General features: G+C 35.3%; 1 protein-coding gene and 1 long non-coding RNA gene across 5 annotated transcripts in view; one reads left to right on the top strand and one right to left on the bottom strand.

Annotated features, from left to right (window-relative positions):
* Pkn2 (protein kinase N2) overlaps nt 1-17,055 on the bottom strand; it is a 115,978-nt gene extending 98,923 nt beyond the window's left edge. For all 4 annotated transcript variants that reach the window (XR_005735276.2, XM_005339118.5, XM_021735819.3 and 1 more), the window contains exon 1: nt 16,921-17,055. Coding sequence is in view for 3 of the 4 variants with exons in the window: in XM_005339118.5 (XP_005339175.2) it covers nt 16,921-16,968 (48 nt within the window). In the remaining variant the exon portion in view is untranslated. The remainder of the gene's footprint in view (nt 1-16,920) is intronic.
* The window catches only part of LOC120890823 (uncharacterized), a 185,320-nt gene continuing 181,612 nt past the window's right edge, over nt 16,565-20,272 (top strand). The window contains exon 1 of the long non-coding RNA XR_005735279.2: nt 16,565-16,703. This is a non-coding gene — a long non-coding RNA (uncharacterized LOC120890823). The remainder of the gene's footprint in view (nt 16,704-20,272) is intronic.

The following is a 20,272-nucleotide window of genomic DNA, read 5'->3' as shown; positions in this document are numbered from 1 at the left end:
TAAATGACAGTGGAATGCATTACAATTCTTATTACACATATACAGTACAATTTTTCATCTCTCTGATTGTATATAAAGTATGTTGAAACTAATTTGTGTCTTCATACATGTACTTTGGATAATGATGTCTATTACATTCCACCATCCTTGCTAATCCCCTGCCCCCTCCCTTTCTCTCCCACCCCTCTGCCCTATGTAGAATTAATCTATTCCTCCCATGCTCCCCCCCTCCCTACCCCATATGAGTCAGCCTACAGATTCTTAAATAAAAGCTCAATAACAGAAGTTTATCATATATCAACCAAGATTTGCTTAATTATGCTTATAAACTCAGCAGAGTATTAAGACTTGTCATGGAAATACCACATGTTAAGATGCCTCCCATCAATGTCCCCTCTATGAAGCAAAAGAAGAAGGAAAAAAACTCTGTGAAATAGGATCAATTCTTGAGGTCTTTTATGCCCATTTTAGGCCAGCATGTGAAACATACAACTTAAATATTGAAAGAAAAATGAAGTAATCTTAAAATTTAAGCCTGACAATGGAAAGATTTACTGTCTAAAATATATCAGATAATTTATGTACATGACTTTTTTTAATAATTATAACAATCCTCTGGGCCAAAAACCATCTCCACTTTTATTTAAATATGTGTGTGTGTACATATGTGTGTGTATATAGATAGATAGATAGATAGATATAGATATATATCCCTCAACTGTGTATAACGGCACACTCCCGTAATCCCAGCAACCTGGGAGGGTGAGGCAGGAGCATTCCAAGTTTGAGTCAGCTGCAGCAATTTAGTGAGCCCCTGCAAATCAATAAGACTGTCTCAAAATAAAAAATAAAAGTATTGGGGATGTAGCTCAGAGGTAAGTGTCAATTGCCAGTACCAAAAAAAAAAGAAAAGGAAATGAAACATATTTCAGAGAGCTAAGTAATTCTCCCAAAATTAAAGAGTTAATATGTGTCAAATATGGTATTAAAACCTAGGTCTGGGCTGGGGTTGTGGCTCAGCGGTAGAGCGCTTGCCTGGCGCATGCGAGGCCCTGGGTTCGATCCTCAGCACCACATCAAAATAAATAAATAAAAATAAAGGTATTATGTACAACTAAAAGAAATAAATATTAAAAAAAAAATAAAACCTAGGTCTTCTTGATTTCAAAACTTGAATTATTTACTATACGAATGATTTTGACTAGACCTTAGAATTACTGATAAGTACATTTCCTAAAAGAAATTTGCTAAATACATAAGATTACCGATTGTTTTTATTTTGCCAGTTAAAATATTACTTTACTATCAATTATCCTCAACATTCCTCAAAAGAGTATACATTTTATAATCAGTGAAGGAACTGAATAAAAAGAAACATAAATGATAAAATCTTAAGATTGGTGAAAGATGCTTAATACTTAAGAATCCCTAATGCATTGGCTATTGGACCAGAGCTTTCACACTAAGGAAAATGTTATGTGAGTATGCGTTCTATATATTTATATAAAGTGGGCATGTATGTTGGCTACTTGATATCAACATATAAAATATTTTGTTGGCTAAACACTTAATGAATTTGGCTATACAGTTTGAGAGGAAGAATTTATGGAAACTGATTTATTTTTTTTCCTTAGAAAAAGAATAACTCAGAGTCTCTAGGGCAAATAAGCAAAGAAAGGTTAAGGCAATAGGATGAAGTTAATAAGTGAGAAGCCAGCCACAGGAGTCAAAACAGGGTGTACTATGAGGGGAAGGACAAAGTGGAAAGAGGGTATCTTTGTTGAAACAGAGTATGTTCCCATAAACATGTGTAGAAATAGAAACACAGGAAGCACAAGGTGCCATGTGAACCTAGGTACCTTCTGCCCCTAAACCATACAATTCTTAAGGGAGATCTGGGATTCCAACAGGGTAAAAATTGTGGGACAGCATTAATTTTCCCTTCAGATAACTAGCCATTCATCAAGAAAAGTCGAGGTGAAAAAGCAAGTAGAAGCACTGTTTGGGGAAAAGAAAAAATATAAAATTAGAAATGATGCACTAAATGAAGATCAGGTGAAGACTTGGGAAGACAGAACTGTGGTTACTAGAATGAGGAAAAGAAATAGGGAATGAAGGAGCACAGCAAAATGTCTGAAGAACAAAGAGAGCTGGGTGTGGTGGTACATGCTGTAATCCCAGCTGTTTAGGAGGGTAAGGCAGCAGGATTGTTAGTTCAAAGCCATCTTCAGCAAAAGCAAGGTGCTAGGCAACTTGGTGAGACCTTGTCTCTAAATAAAATACAAAAAAAGGGGAATGGAGTGAAATCACTGGTACACGCCCCCGCCCCTGAAAAAAAAGAGGTACAATGTGTAGGGATAAAGTCCTTGGATTTGCATCTTCATTCAGGCCAATTATGACAACAGTAAAGTTATTTAACAATAATAATAAATAATAATAAAAGAAAGCTTAACTTCTCTAAATTTTAGCTCTCTTGACTGTAAAATGAAGCGTTTACTTAACTTAAATATAGCTGTTTTAGTACTAAGTAAAATAATAACATGTATTAGTTACCATTTTTTAAATAAAAATGGTATTTTTATTATTTGCTTCAATTATGCCAGAAAACAGGTCCTTCCATCAGCAAAAGAGTCTCAGTTTGAAATGGAAAATTAAATTACTACATAACTCAACAAACTTTTGTTCCTGCCAGATGGTTCTACCTAATAAAAGTCATACAATGCAGTTCTGCTTTCATAAATACCAAAAACAAAATAGGAAAAAAATTGAGTAATAAATGTACAATTTGGGGATCTGGGGACATTAGACTGTTATTTATTCAACAAACATTAATTACAGTCCATATGTACAAGTTATTCTTTTCATTCAAGTCCTTTTCCTCAAGATTTGTAGCATTCAAATCACTAGGGGAAATAGGGCAGAATACAGCAATGGCGCAATGCAATAAATGATGTTATCATAGAAAATATTCTGTTTTAATAAGAGATTAGGGGCTGAGGTTGTGGCTCAGTGGCAGAGAGCTTGCCTAGAATGTATGAGGCACTGGGTTTGATCCTCAGCACCGCATATAAATAAATAAAAAATAAAGGTCCATTGACAACTAAAAAAATATTTTTTAAAAAAGAGAAGAGATTAGACATGACTAGGGGAAAATGTTTTTTAAAAAGTAGAAATTTAAATTGGCTCCAAAAAAGTATTCTAGTTTTAATAGAATATACCACGAACATAGGTGTGGAAAAAATTACTACTCATCCTGTGACTGAAAAATAGGCTGTTTACATGAGTCAGATAAGAATGATAAGTACTTTAGGGCTCAATGACAGCCCAGACTGCCTTCTAAGGAATTAAGACTATTATCCCACAATAAGTAGGAGTCATTGAATGCTAGTGACAACTTCTTTTTAATATTTTTTAATTGTTGATAGACCTTTATTTTATTTATTTATATGTGGTACTAAGCATTGAACCCAGTGCCTCACACATGCCAGGTAAGTGAGCTCTGCTCAGCCCCAGCCCTGACAACTTCTTAATATAGCAGTTGTACACAGTCTAAATAAAAGCAGAATAATACTACAGAGGTAGAGGTAGAATATCAAGGTTTTATAACTACCCGAATGATAATGAGGACCTGCACTTGGATAGTGGTAATAAATTAATTCAAAATACATAATTAAAAGATATCAGCTGAAGAGGCTGAGATAGTAGTAAGTGAAAGTGAACAGTTTTCTAGTATGGTCAACCAAGGGAAAGATAGATTTTAGACACTTAGAGAAAGCACATTTGACTTAATGGTCATAACAAAAAGAATCTGATTATTCAAGCATTTATGAAGCATAAGCCATAAGGAGCTAGGGACACAAAGATGAGTCAAAACTAGTACCTGTCTTGGAAGTAGTAGAAACCATATATAATTTATTTAACAATTACCACCCTAACCTATATATTCAATGACAGGAATTACAAAATGGGAAATAGAATGATTTGCAAGTGGCCCAAAATGTTGCATGACCAGATTCATTACATTTACTTATTCATTAAAAATCTACAAATTTATATATTAACATATCTTAGCAGAAGTTGAAGAACTGCTCAGTTTTATAAATGCTGTTCAGGAAGATAACAACAGTAGTATTCTCAAAATTGAAATATCATATGCAATGCTACTTAGGTATGAAAAAAAATAGTATGGTTCAAAATACTGCAAGTAGTTTAATATGCCCAAATATAAAATACACAGTAAGGAAAAAACTGAAAGGACTAGTAGAGCCAGATGATGGAAGGTCTAATTTATTTTATTCTACAACAGATGGAAAATTACTGAAAGAGTTTAAGTAGAAGTCTCTCCTAACTAACACTCCCTTCGTAGAGAATAATTTCTATCCCTAACATTGGTATTAGAGAACCCCATTTGCCGAATGCCAAAGTTGAACAGATCAGAGGTGCATGCTCCAGCGACAAAGATCAATTAGATTTTCTCATCCAAGCATTTAGAATCCAGACACACAGTCAGTCAGTTAGCCATGTACCACAGACATCAGCACTAGCACTACAGCATTAAAGAGATAAGAGAATAAGTAGCCATAGAAAGAGAACATCCAGTTTCTTGTTCAGTACTCATGGGACTTGGCTATATGATATTACCTTTGGATTAAGTGAGATGTCCCTGTAACTTTCCAATAAATTCATTTTTTGCTTAAGCTAATTTAAATGGGTCTCTATTCCCTGTAAATCTGACAAAACAAGGCTTTGGTGGTTAATCATTCTGGTAGTTAATCTGAATGATGCAGGGAAAATAGGCTAAAAAGAAGTGGAATATTTAAACAGGGAAGGAGTTAAAAGGAAATAAATAGCAAATAGAGGCACCTATGATGGTGGGAAAAAAAGTAACCAGTGTTTGGCAGGGTCCTCAAAACTTAATTTAAACAAAGTTTGTGAAAGCTTAGGCAGTATCAAATACCTCTAAGGACTAGAAGGAGCTGGAGGCTAATGATGTCTTTTAAGAGAATAGTTTTAAAAGAATTGAGACAGAAGTTATATTTGAATAAGTTAAAAAAAACGATAGAAAATAAGCTGGGTATGGCACACACCTGTAATCCCAGCAGCTTGGAAGGATGAGGCAGGAGGATGGAAAGTTCAAATCCAGACTCAGCAACAGTGAGATGCTAAGCAACTCAGTGAGACCCTCTCCAAATAATACAAAAAAGGGGCTCAGTAGAATGCCTCCAAGTTCAATCCCTGGTACCCTCTCCCTCCAAAAAAAATTTTATAAAATAAAGTCATTAAGAAATTTCTTTAGCCAGGTGCAGTAGTGCATGCCTGTAATCTCAGTGACTCAAGGGAGTAAGGCAGGAGAATCACAAATTCAAGGGCAGCCTAAGTGACTTAGCAAGACTCTGTCTCAATAGTTAATAACCCCTGAGTTTAATCCCCAATAGTGGGGGGGTAGAGGGGGCAGTCTTTAAAAACCCAACAGATAAACTTATTTTTTAGGCAAAAAGACAAGAAAAAATGAAAGTCTTAGCCTGCAAAAAAACAAAACATGATTTTATGGAGGACGTAGAAGGCTAGGAAAGTACACCCTAGCAACGTGAAACAATTTTCCCTTAAAATGTAGTGGTGGTGGGGGGAAATAACTAAAATTCCAAGGAATTTTAAAGTAAAGAGAAGGAAAGTTCACACTGTTGAACACCACATATCTTTAAGAGGCAGTGACTGGGTAAGTGACTACCTGATTACAAAGGAGCACAAATAGATTGGAAAACTTAGGAGAAAAGACAGTTTGAGATATAACTGGATAACATGACGGGAATCAACAAGAGGTAAGTCAAGAATCATCTTTATTGACCTAAGATTTCAGGGAATAAAACAAACTAATATTATACGAAAAAAGCGAACTACTAATGAGCTAGTAATGATAACTTCAGGTATTGTTCTTATATAACCTTATGATATGACTTAATTCAAACTTGTAAAAATGAATCAAATATGGCCATTCAGAGAAACTATGTCCTAAAAGCTGAAAAAGAAGTCTGTCTTAAGTTTATATTATAAAGAAGTTTGATAGAGATTTCAAAATAATTATTATTTTAACACTTAATAATGATTTAAAACTAAAAAAAAATGTGGTGGGGGGGGGCGAAATGACCTAGACCTTTCCTCCATATTAAAAAATTAACTTCAGAGCACTTGTCTAGCATGTGTGAGGCACTGGCTTCGATCCTCAATAACACATAAAAATAAACAAAGGCATTCTGTCCATTTACAACTACCAAAAAAAAAAAAACTTCATTAAAATGAGATATCACAGTATACCTATTCGAATGGCCAAAATTCAGTACAGTAACAACACCAAATACTGGACAGAATGAGAAGAAAAACTCTCATTTACTGTTGGTGGGACAAAACAGAACAATCACTTTTGGAAGACAATTCAGTAATTTCTTACAAAACCCAAAATTTTTTCATCACACAATCCAATAGTTACAGTCAGGTTTCTTGATATTTATGTATGTATGTATGTGTGTGTGTATATATATATATATATAAATATATATTTTAGTTGTAGTTGGACACAATACCTTTATTTATTTATTCTATTTATTTATTTTTATGTGGTGCTGAGGATTGAACCTAGAGCCTGGCACGTGCTAGGCGAGCACTCTACCGCTGAGCCACAACCCCAGCCCCAGGTTTCTTGGTATTTACCCAAAGGATCTGAATATTGTATCCACATAAAAACCTGCACATGGATATTTAGAGCAGCTTTATTCATAATTGCCAAAACTTGAAAGCAACTAAGATGTCCTTCAGTAGGTGAATGGTCAAACTGTAGTACATTCAAATAAGAGAATATTATTCCATGCTAAAAAGAAAAGATGGATCATGCCATGAAAAAACATAGACGAAACTTAAATACATGTTACCATATGAGAAGCCAGTCTGAAAAGATCACATTCTGCATGATTCCAACTATATGACATTCTAGAAAAGGAAAAACTATGGAAACAGTAAAAAGATCAGTGGTTGCCTTGAGTTAGGAGAGGGGGGGATGACTAGTAGGACACAGATTTTTTTTTGCACAGGGTGGGGGAGGGTGGTGGTACGGAATTGAACTTCAAACATGTTAGGAAAGCACTGTCACCATGCTATATTCTAGCTCCTCCCCAACCTTGTTTATTTTGAGACCAAGGCTCTAAGAGTTGTCCAATCTGGCTTTGAACTCGCCTTCTCCTGCCTCAGCATCCTGAGTAGCTGGGATTATAGGCATGTGCCACTGGCCCAGCAAGCACAGGATTCTTGGTACTGTGCCACTACTCTGTATGATACTATATGTATAATGACCTTGTGGATACAGGTCATTATACATTTATACAAGCCCAATGAATGTATGATATCAAAAATAAGCCCTAAAGTAAATTATGGACTCTGGATGATAATGATGTATTAATGTGGGTTAACCAAGTATAATAAATGTACCACTCTACTAGCACAAGTTTAAGCAGGAAGGCTATATGAAATCTGTACCTTCCTTTCAAGTTTTGTTATAAACATAAAACCACTCTTATAAAAACAACGTCTATTAAAAGGCAGTAACTCCAGATGCGATGATTTACGTGTAAAACAAAACTTTGAGACTCTTAATAGAAAACAAGCAACTATCCTTTTTAAACCCAGGATCTGGGTTTGAGGCATAAAAAGCAATTATAAGATGAAAAAACTCTATTAAAATTAAAAACTTTTCTTCATCAAACAACAATCACAAAAACTACATTTAAGACTTTAGGCTTGTAAATTCTAGTAAATTGTGCAAGAGAATAATGTTTTCTCTTTTACATCTAACATCAAATTTGGTCAACTCCAACATGTCAAATGCAAGCTATGCAAATACTTGAGTAACTGACTCACATAATCTATACTTGGAATATACTGCCCTTCAAACAAAAAAATTAAAATATTAATTGCAAATAATAATTTTAAGTAGCTTGTAACAAAGAGATATGGAATGGGAAAATGAGCAGTTGATGACTTATTTTCATATATAATTTTCATTATTTGCTTCTAAATTCACTGAGTCAATTAACATATAAGTGCCTAGTTTGTGTGAAGCAATATAATATGTACGTGTGTGTGTGTGTGTGTGTATTTCTTTCTTTCTTTTTTTGAAACAGGTTCTTATTAAGTTGCTTAAATATGCTTAAACTTGTTATCCTCCTACCTCAGCCTCCCAAACTGCTGGGATTACAGGTATGAACCATGATGCCCAACACAATACAATATTTTTACAACTGTGTACAGGAGTTCATTTGGTTAGTTTACAAATCCATGGGATATAAACTGTATAACTTTATCATTTTTATACCAAATCTATACAATTGAAATACAAGGTTGTTGAGCTCAATGATGTTAATGATTGTATTTCACAAAATGGTAAAACATTCAAAACTATCCCTCTCATCTTACCCTCTAAAATAAAGTTAAAAAGACAATTTAGAAACTAAAAGACAGTTTAGAATATCGGCATAAATATTTAAAATTCCTGCCAGGTGTGGTGGTGCACACCTGTAATCCCAGCAGCTCTGGAGGATGAGGCAGGATGATTCTAAGTTTAAAGTCAGCCTGAGGAACTTAGCAAGGCCCTAAGCTACTTAGTGAGACCCTGTCTCAATGGCTAAGAGGTTAGGTGCCCCTGGGTTCAATCCCAGGTACCAAAAAGGAAAAAAGAAAAAGAAGGAAAAAAAACCTCTTATATATCAATACAAAAGAGAGAAAAATACAACAGAATTTTCACTGAAGAGAAAACATAAAAAGCCAGGAAACTAAAAGAAATATTCTTTATCAGTTATAATCAGGAAAATATGCATCAAGATCATGACATAATACAACCTTTGTTTTGCAAAAATATCAAGTGTTAAAGAGGATGGATAACTAAAGGGTCATTTATCTCATATATTTCTATTATGAATATAAATTGATACAACTATTTGGAAATTCTATATCATCTCTTAAAGTGAATATTCACCTACTCTGTGAGGCAGCAACTGTATCTCTGTTCCTACCAATAGAAACTTAATACACACACACACACACACACACACACACACACACACACACACGGGAACATGCACAGAATGTCCATAGTATCTTTGTTCACTATCACAAAAACTAGAAAATAACCATGTCCCACCAGGGATAGTGGATAAATATCCAAATATCTAATAATGGGGAGATATTCATTCAGTGAAATATTACGCAATAATTAAAACTAATGACTACAGCAACATCTCATAATATGGATAAATCTTAGCTAAACTAAGTGGAAAATCCAGTTAAAAAAGATTATATTTCCCAGGCATGGTAGTGCACACACCTGTAATATTAGTGGTTTGGGAGGCTGAAGCAGGAGGATCATAAGTTCAAAGTTGGCCTCAGCAACTTAGTAAGACCCTGCCTCAAAATAAAAAATAAAAAGGAGTGGGAATATTGCTTAATGGTTTACAGCTTCTGGGTTCAATCCCTGGTACAAAAAAAAAATTATATTTAACATAATTATATAAAAACAATTAAAAGATACAACTTAGAATTATACACCCAATAAAACTGTAATCAAGGAAAAAGAATGACAACAAGAATCAAGATGATGATTACCTGGGTTACAAGAAGGTGGAAGTAAGGGCATGGAATGGAGTAAAACTGTATGTAAGTTAAGTCCCTAGCTTTTTAAGGGAAGGGAAAGTTATGGTACATCAGTACTTATATTATGGTTGACAGATAATGATTCAATGCAGTATTCCTGAGGTTTAATTTTTAAAAATCTAAAAATTTCACACCATTTATTCAATGAAATGTCTGAAATAAGCAGAAAAACCACTTTCTTGAAGAATTCCTAAGTTAGCTACTATAAAAAAGGGAAAAGCAGTAAATTAATGTATAAAATGTGATAATCAACATATGCATTAGATGGTAGTATCTTCTATTACCAAAAATAAATTCCAAATTGTCTAAGTACATATATGAGGACAATAAGGCTTTTAACAAATAAGACCAAGTCATCATCGTTAATTTTTAAACAGATATTTCTCAGTAACTTGGGAGGCTAGAAAACTAGCCTAGAAAATAACGATGACATATAACATTACTCAAAATAACGAGGCAAGAGGATCACAAATTCAAGACTAGACATCTTAACTTAGCAAGGCCCTAAGCAATTTGGTGAGACCTGGTCTCAAAATTTAAAAAAGGGCTGCAGATATGGCTCAATAGTAAAGTGCCCCTGGTTTCAATCCCTGGTACAAATAATAATAGTATCTATTATATAATTCTTAGGTATCAGCTCATCTTTATAATATAATACATCAACATTGACTCCCCCCACCACCAGTACTGGGAATTAAACCCAGGGGTGCTCTACTTCTGAGCCACATCCCCAGCCCTTTTTATTTCTTATTTGAAGACAGGTTCTTGCTAAATTGCAGAGGGCCTCATTGAGTTGCTAAGGCTGGCCTCAAACTTGTGATCCTCTTTTTTCAGTCTCCAGAGTCACTGGGATTACAGCTATACACCATCATGCTCACCATTTACTTTCAAATCTATAGTATTTATTATTACCAAGTACAATCTTCTCAGGCTTTCCTGTTCTTCTTTTTTTCCAGACAATATTTATGCATATGTACAAAATTTAATCTGATGCTGGAATATCCAAATGTGATGAAAAAGCTAATTTCAAATAAGAAATCATCAGATAAATTAAGAGAAGCTAGACATGTGTCAAGATAAATGTTCTTGATTTATTTTCCTAAGATACTAAAAATTACTTTTTCATTAGTATGTTTTTCCCATTCAAATTTTTAAATATCTTTTTAAAGCTTTAAACTAGTTTTTAATTTTCTAACTTTGCTATCAAGTTTGAATTCTGACATACATGAAGCACAGTGTCATATTTTATTATACTCGAAAAATTTACTGTTGTCAAATTTGAATCTAAGTAAAATACAGAGCCCAAAGAATCAGATGCTAAGACCTGGAACAAAAATACAAAATGTCTACAAAATATCCTACCTCTCTTTTTTTCAACACTGATCACATGAGAATGATAGGAATTGCAGGAGATTAGAACTAACCTCAATACTTACTGAAATGGTAAGAAAGCATGACCCATTTTAGAATTATCATTTAATATCACTAGTTTCTGTACAGAGACTATTATTGAGATAGCCAAAAAAATCTGCCAGTTTAATAATGTCTAATTCTAAGCATACACTAAAAATCATAAATATTATAGTTTTCTATAAATCAATAATGAAAACTACACTGCATTGTTTTACTTGTTCAGAGTTGTTACTAAGTATCATCATCGTAGGTTACTAAACCTAAACCAAATGTTCAGATTCTTAACTATATCTCAAAGCACAAAGACAAAGCTACTGATCTACTTCTTTAAAACCAGTGGCAAGGAAAAAAAAAAAGTTTAACCTATAGCTGTTTCTATCTCACAACTTGCTACAGTTTGAGTCTATAATGTTCCCCACAGGGCAAGCTGTTTAAGGCTTAGTTCCCAGCTTAGTGCTACTGGGGGGCGGTGGTAACTTTTAAGTGGTGGGATCTAATAAGAAGTCTTCAGGTAATTGGTGCTTGTCCTAAAACAGGAAAGTGGGACCCCAACCCTTTCTCTTCCCAGCCATAAGTTGAGCTTTAATATGCACTTCTACCATGATGTGCTACCCACTCACCAAAAAGGCCTAAAAGCAATGTCAACCTGATGATTGAGTAGAACCTCCAAAACTGAGCCCAAATAAAACTTTTCTCTTCATAAGTTGATAGTATCAGGAATGGGTTATACTAACAGAAAGCCAACTAATATAACTCTTTGAACTTCAATTTTCTTTAAAATTCTAATAAGGAAAATGGGATAAAGAAGGAAAATGGGATAAAGAAGGAAAAAAGGAAATGCATTTTCAAGTTGGAAAGGTTTGTCAGTTACCTCTAAATATTAGAATTATTAACAACTTTTATTTTCTTTTGTGCTTTTCTGCATTTTTCCAAATTTCAAACAATAAGAATGCATTACACTTATAATTCAAATAAACTGTAAAATCTATATACCTTTTTATACTACATTCCCCAAATTACTCTAACCTTCCACTTTCCAGTATCACTGCAAAATTAGATGTCATCTCCTAATTTCCCATCAAACGGGAAAAATACAAGTATGGTGTATATAGGTGTAATTAATTTTTGCAGAAATTCCTTTTGTTCTTTTTGAAGGAGTATTTTTTTTAAAAAAGTGGATTAGAAATGTAAATTTTAAAAAACTAAATATAATTGTATTAGGAGCAGGGGCTAGTTTAGGATCCCCCCCAGAATACTAAGATCTGTGGATGCTCAAGTTCCTTGGGACAGTGCAGTACTGTCAGCCCTCTATATCAAAGTATTCTGTATCTGAGGAGTCAACTGAGTATCAGAAAATATTTGAAAAAATAAATTGTACCTGTACTGAATATGAACAAACTTTTTCTTGTCATTATTCCTTAAACATCATAGAACAACTATTTATATACCATTTACATTGTATTTGGTATTATAAGTAGTCTAGAAATGATTTAAAGTACACAGGAAGATGTGCATAGGTTATATGCAAATACTACACTGTTTTATATGAAGGATTCAGAGGATTCTGGAATCCATGGGGATCCTGGAAGTAATCCCCTTTAGATCAAGAGACAACTCTGCATATAGTCTACCAACGTCTCTGACACAATTTAAATGCTATGTAAATAACTGTTATGCTGCATTGTTTAGGGAATAGTAGCAAGAAAAAAGTCTCATGTTTGGTACAGATATAATGTTTTCAAATACTTGTGATATGCATTTGACTGAATCAATGGATATGAAAATCACGGACACCGAGGGCTAACTGTAATTTCACAATTCCAACAAACTTCTCTTAAAATAGTGAAAATACAGAGACAAATATAGCCTTCCCATTAACATACTGAGCACCAACTAAGTGCCAAACACAGCTAGATTGTACAAAAGCATAAAACGTTACAAAATTGATCCTGTGGACAGTCTACAGAGAAAGGGTAAATCTTTTGGGAGATTTTGGCAAACATTTGACATCTTTCTTCAGAAACAGTAATTATTAAATGAAGAAAGCCTGTAAAAAGGTCAATGGACTGCAAAATATTTATGGGTCCACAGCATTATGGCAGCTTAAACAATGGTGTAGTGGAAAACATACAGATCTGAGTTCAAATTCAGACTTCTATTACAACCATGGGCAATTTACTTAACATTCTTGAACTTAATTTCCAGATCCATAAAAATGGAAAAAAAAATTTTTACCTTGCTAGGTTATTGTCAAAGTACACAGGATACTAAATACAGTGTTAAATATGTAGCAAATGATAAAAGTTATTTGTATTTTCATATAATTCTCTTCTAGAACAAAAGTTAGTTGTAGTGTCTTCTAGAACCAAAAAGTCATTTTCTTGTTTTTACATCCTCTAATATTGCTTTGGTAGATACTAAATAACTTTGTTAAAATTAATACCTATAATTTAGGGCAAACTACCACAAATTTTCACTTAAGCAAATTCCCTTTATCTAAATAAAGTCTGCTGGGAATGGAATTTAAGATTCCCAACCAAACACTTCACTAGGTATTTTGAAGAAGAAGGTAAATCACCAATAATCAACAAGGTTACCTTATTAGTATGCTGCTCACTATTTGGTTTGGCATTCTACAAAATTACCGTTAAAGCCAACATTTCATTTGAGATTCACTGTAGTGTTGTTAATTCAGTTTCCTGGAAATAAAATTTAGTTTCCTTAGCCTCACAAAAATATCGAAGTTTCCTTCTATACTTAAATAAATAAAATAACAGGACAGAATAAATTAGTTAAAAAATATAAAAATTAGAAATTGCCAATTAAGCTTATAATTTAAACACTTTATTTTTACTATAGCAAATATTCTTCCTTATACTCTGAAATCTCTGGCCATCAAAGTTTGTATTTTATTAATGTTTACTTATTTAATAAGTTCTCCAAATTACTAGAAAGTTAGGAACATTTTGCATAGAAACATTACAGTGGGGCTGGGGATGTGGCTCAAGTGGTAATTCGCTTGCCTGGCATGCGCGGGGGTTGGGTTCGATCCTCAGCACCACATAAAAATAAAATAAAGATGTTGTGTTCACTAAAAACTGAAAAATAAATATTAAAAAATTCTCTCTCTCTCTCTCTCTTAAAAAAAAAAGAAACATTACAGTGATTAACAAGACAAACTACTATAATTTCAGATTTTCTTAGTTCTATCCTTCTACAGAGGTTATTAACAAGCAAAACAATTTCAGGTCCTCAAGTAGTAACATATTTCAAATTCTGCAGTATGAGTTGAAAAAAATGATGAAAAAACAATGTTTCTAAATAAATATCAGCATCATTAAAGTTAAGTTGTAACATCCAATGTTCAGAGTGAAACATGTATTCCTAAGACAAGATACAGCAAAGTAATAGTTTTTAAAAATTAAACACATTTTTAAACTGGCTGCATTACTTACTATGGAAATAAAATCTGTTCAGCAGAGAAGCATTAAGAAATTCATATTGAACTTTTTCAATCTAAATAAATTTAAATAATTTATGAGCTTTAAAAAATTATTCTTAGAAGTTTGATTAATGATCACTATAAGACAGATTCATGGCCCCACAAAATAATAAAATGTTTGAAAAGGATATACTTAGCGAAGCAAATTATATGACCATTTATCTTAAGTGCTGATATAATATTCTCAAATAAACATGATAAACTTTAAATGCAATAACTTTTATTAGAACTGGGAGTCCAATAAAACAAGAAAAACGTCCTGGATATATATAATGACCTTAAGGTTACTAGAGCAACAATAAGTATTCTTTTATTTATTTATTTATTTATTTATTTTTGGAGACAAGGTCTTACTAAATTGACTGAAATGGTTGGCCTCAAATCTGAGACCCTCCTGCCTCAGCCTCCTAAGTGGCTGGGATTATATGCACAGATCATCTTTCACAGCAAGAACTACTCTTTTTCTAGAGGCAGTTAAGTTTTAGTTTATTTTAAAGTCTAGCTTTATATTAAATATTCCCCTTCTTTGGTCTTATTTTTTAAATTGTCAGGTAAAATTTTTTATTTCTTTAATTTGCTTCCTTATTATTGCCCAAATTGGCCTTATATAACTAAAAAGACACTGTTAATATTTTAATAAACAAAAATGTTTTCACTTCTGGTGCCAAAAGTAAAATACAAACAAGGATGCCAAATACTTCATAATTTTAGCCCCACTCAATTCAAAAGAAAAATGAGCCATAGAAGTCAAAGTATGATTTTCATGTTTCCAGACTAGATAAAATTTTTCTGAGATGTGTCTCAAATCATCCTCATTTTAAAAGTACATGTAAATTAAAAATAATAAATTCCAATCATTTAGCAAATGTGACACACTCTAAGATCTGCTTATAAAATGATAATTATAATTAAACACAACATAGCAATATTTTCAATGACAGGAAATTGAACTTTGCATTTCCAAAGAATTCCAAATTTGCAACAGTGTATTAGTGTCTCTTGCTGAAATCTCTTTTGTGAAAAATCAAGATTTACAGCAATGCCTTCCACCTTATGTCTGACTACACAATAAACCAAACTTATATAGAGATCTGTTGAAAAATGCATTCCAACAAGAAATTCAAAGTTTCAATATGTAATTTTGACACCAAGAATCAACCCTTGTTTCTAGATTCAACTTTTTTTTTTAATCAACAGTCCAATCCTCAAAAAGAAATGCAAGCACGCTATTTTCCTTTTTCTCTTAATTCCCAACTTTAATATCTGAGTAACCAAAACATGAGTTCATTAAAACAAACCAAAGTAAGTTTAAAAAAAAAAAAAGGAATAAAATTTTAATCCAGATGTAAACATCTCGGGAATACTCCAAAGTAAAGAAAAATAAACCCGACAGGATAACATATCTCCTCCTACAACCTGGATCTAAAAACAAAACATCGTGCCTATATCAAATATTTAGCTGGAAATAGGAAATAATAATATTGCTGCTCGACATGGATTTAAATAATCAAGGGCTCTACTTTGTTCTCATCTTTTGTTGACATGTGGTACCCAATGCTTTCCCTTGGTCGACTGCTTTCTCATTTGTAAACAACTTTTGCAGCTCTTTCTCTGGCGTTTAAACGGGAGGGAAAATGAAAGTCTGAAAAGCATCAACATCTGAACTTCCGGATATGAGCTGGGGTCGCCAAGAAAGGGAGAATCTATCTACTAATTGGTAAAAAAGAAAAAGGTAGCCTGCAAATTTGAGGATAGAAAGTCACTTGAATAGATCTGGTGAAGCGAAGCAAGTAATTGATGAGACTCCCTTAAAAAAAATGTTTTGGGGCTGGAAGTTATGGGGGCGCTCTTTGTGCAGAGTCTGAGGGGAAGGGAAGGGACGAGCAAACAGCTTAGGAGTCATTCAAAGGAGTTTACCGAGCGGTGTTGGGGGGAAAGACGGGGCGGGGCCCGGGCGGGCCACTGGAGGGGGCGACGGGGGCGCTCGCGGGCTACTCTGACACCAAGGAGGGGGCGGTGAGCTGGCCGCTCCCGGGACCCGGCAAGAGCACACTCCAAGGCAGCCTGGCTGGCCCGCAGAGATGGGGTCCCTCTGGTAGGTCAAATCCAATCAAAGCGGCGGCAGGCCGGGTCTTGGCCGGGCGTAGGGTCTGACTCCCGAGGGAAGCGGTTCACCAGTGACATCCCAGAGTTTCCGCACTTAGCGGGCCAGGGGCGCGGCGGCCACACGGTTTTCCTTGGCCCCTGACCCCGCGCCAGACTTTCTCCCGGCGTCCTCGGCCAGCGCCTCCCGCCCGGGCCGCGGCCCTTACCTGCAGTTCCGTGAGCAGAATCTCCCCCCTCTCGGGGTTGGACGCCATTGCGCTCCGCTCTGGACTCCGCACCTGAAAGCGGCCGCCGCTGGTGAAGGGAGAAGGCGGGACGAGAGCCGGGGTGGGAGGTGAGGAGCCGGGAGAGAAAGAGGAAAAAAAAAAAAAACTAAGGATTCATGGAGGCGCAGCTCCTGCTGGAGAGGCGGCTTATTCCGCCGGGTTCATCGAGAGCGGCGGGGAGCGAGGGTACTCGTAGCGGCTCCCCCTCGCCGCCCGCCGCCGCGCCGGACTCTGTTCGCTCAATCGCTCCCTTTGGGCGACGCCAGGAGCCGTCTCAAACCTCTCGGTGCGGGGCGCAGCGGCCGCGGCTGCAGCTCCTCCTGTCGCACCATTTGGCTGTCACCGTGTCGCAAAAGCGGCCTCACTTGGCGGCTGCCAGCACACGTGACAGCCGGAGCCACCGCCTCTTGCCGAGCGGGGAAGATTGGGCGGACGGGACCCCGAGGACGCGAGCGGCGCGGGGGGCGGGGCGCTTCCGACTCAGGTCTGCGGCCTGTCAGCCATTGGAGCTGCCCGGGTGAAAACCAGGGGAAAGGACTGGGCTCCGGTCTCAAGGGAGGCGGGAAGAGGAGGAAGAAAACACGCCCACTTTCCTGCTGCGTTTAACGGCCACAGGGCGAACGCTAGATTCAGGGAGCCCGTTCTCTGTGTGGTTTTGTCCAGTGGCCCGATCTGAATAGGCCTTTTTCGATCCTTACCCCTAAGAGCTTCGGGACTCAGTCCTTATAGATTATTCCCCTTTCCTTCCTATCCTTGTCCACCGAAGCTCATAATCTTGCCCTTCGCTCGCCGGGATCCACAGCGCGCCTTCCCGACCAGCAAGGTGCACAGCTGGCTAACTAGCATAGGATCTGTAACTTTTCAAGAAATGTCAACGGCTGGGTCCCTGACAACTTTCAACGTGAAATTTATAAGTTTCCCTTTCCTTGAGTGCTAAACTACTGTGGTTTGGGCTGGAAATTTCTACTGAGCTCAGAATTTAATTAGGTGGCTTGTTGAATTGTTTTAGCTGAATTTAATTGAAGGAGACGGGGCGGGATCAGCCTCGGGAATGGAAAGAAGCCAACTCTCCTTGGTGTGGTAAACATCAAGACTGACCCGTGTACTTAGTAACATACGGCTAAGTGGTTTAAGTTCAGGTTTTTAAGAAATGACACTGTGCTATTCAGGAATAATCAACAAAAATCTCCAACAGGTAGCTTTTGTGGATCGTCTAGACAGATACCTTATTTTTGATGATTCCAGGCTGAAGTACAATTTTGTTAAAAGATACCTAGAGAAAGTGGGAGGGATTATTTGAATAAGTAGCTATTTAAGAAGGGTATTATTTGACATACATCCTAAAAATTGTAATATTGTGTACTTATTTTACACTCCGGGCAAGGTCTTTGGGCTGATGCTAGGTCTTAGGTTTTGTCTAATCAAGTCTCATTCGTGAATCAACATTTATTGAAGTTCTAGAGTTCTGTGACCACATTTTCTAAACTCCAACTCATGATATAATGATGAAGGATTTTTCTTTTTTGGTGTGTATTTCAAAAGCCTTACAAATATTTATATGTTTAATGAATTGCCTGTGTTCAAAATAATAATTAAAATACACTAACAACACTTGGAAAAGCCATGATATATAATTACCGTCCCTGGTAACTAAGAGCCATACAGAGTTGGTCCCTGGAATTATAACTAGGATTAAGAAAGTCTATTATAACAAGTTATTGGGGAATCCTTTGGGGAAACAGACTTATGTCTAAAACAAGTATAATGCAATTTTAAATTGTAAGTCAAGTTGTTAGGAAAGCCCTCTGTGTGTGTGTGTGTGTGTGTGTGTGTGTGTGTGTGTGTGTGTAACGTTTTATTATACTTAAATATACATAATGTAAAATTCACCATTTTAATAATTTTAAGTGTATAATTCAGGGGCATTGACTCCATGCTGATAATTTTACTTATTTTTGTCTTCTCTTATTCTGGAATGGATTTGAGATTGCTGATATGCACATATTAATATGATTAACAATGATGGAATTAAGAATTACCTGTGTAAGGACTTACAATCAGTGGGCATTTTTATAAAAACAAATTTAGATATGAGAGAAAATGTTTACTCAGCAACATGAAATTTTAGAAGAAATTTAAAGTTTCTAGTTTAAGTAGAAAAAAATAGCTATAGTTGAGGTAATTAGGAACATTACAGCATTATTACTTAGTGGAAGAGATAGAGACTAGAACCTAAGTCTTCTAATTGCTACCTGTGCTCATTTTAACCTACACAACAGAATCCTCATTTAAACCAGATTTAAAGCATTATACCCTCTTAAATTTTTACCATTAAAAGACTTCATATTTCACATATTTCTATTGCTGAAATAAATATTGGTAATAATTTAAATTTTACAGACCACATGCAAATGTAAGCAACAAATTGTATATTTGTTTTGAAAGTTACAGGAATTTTTTTTCTGAGATTAGTTGTGCTGGGGTAAGAAGTACAAGAGGTATGTAACACAATATAAAAACTGCTTGATCATGTGGAAAATGTAATAGTTAAAATATCAAATTAATTTAAACCAAAAGATATTACCCAGCTCACAGTCTCTGTTCAGGAAAAAAGTAGTAGGACATGGATCATACTTATCAGTCAGAAGCACACTTGAAAAAATTTTAATGGCAATGTGTATCGTGTTTATTCAGATGAGTTGTAATCAGTCCCTATTTACAAATATTTTTAGGGAATCCTAAATTCAGTTCATCTCACTATAGTCTAATTTATATTAACAAAAAAGAAGGAAAGATTTTTTAAGTTTGTGTTTAAGACCTTGAAAATACTTGCTTTGTAAAACTAGTTATAAGGGTACTTTTAAAATTTTTTCAGAGGTAGAAATGACTAAACATAAAAGTTTCTAATTAGAAAATGTTATCTTCTATTTTTCTTTTTATGATAGAATAAATGTTACAGGAAAAATGTAACTTGACTTTGCTGTGTTCATTCTCTGTGTTGTTGAAACTGACATTCAGGTCTTCATATAAACAGTAAATCCAGGGAAAGGGTCAGGAACCTTTAATTTGTGAGTCACACTTTTTTATTGCCCTCCATTTTGTATTTCCTTTTTGTTCTTCCTAAATTGTTAAGAAAGTGTTTAAAAATTCTGCCTTGTACCTACAATATTATGGAAAATGGAGAGAGGGGTTGGTTTTCTTTCGTTTTTGTTTCGTGGTTCCAATATTAGTTTTAAAAGAAAAAAGAGTAACCCATCCACAATTCTAAGAGAACAGGGTGAAGTGGAATTGA

Source organism: Ictidomys tridecemlineatus, chromosome 11, assembly GCF_052094955.1.
Source record: "Ictidomys tridecemlineatus isolate mIctTri1 chromosome 11, mIctTri1.hap1, whole genome shotgun sequence".
In the NCBI taxonomy this organism is placed as follows: Eukaryota; Metazoa; Chordata; class Mammalia; order Rodentia; family Sciuridae; genus Ictidomys; species Ictidomys tridecemlineatus.
Note: the sequence above shows the minus strand (reverse complement) of the source record. Positions and strands in the feature narration are given on the sequence as shown.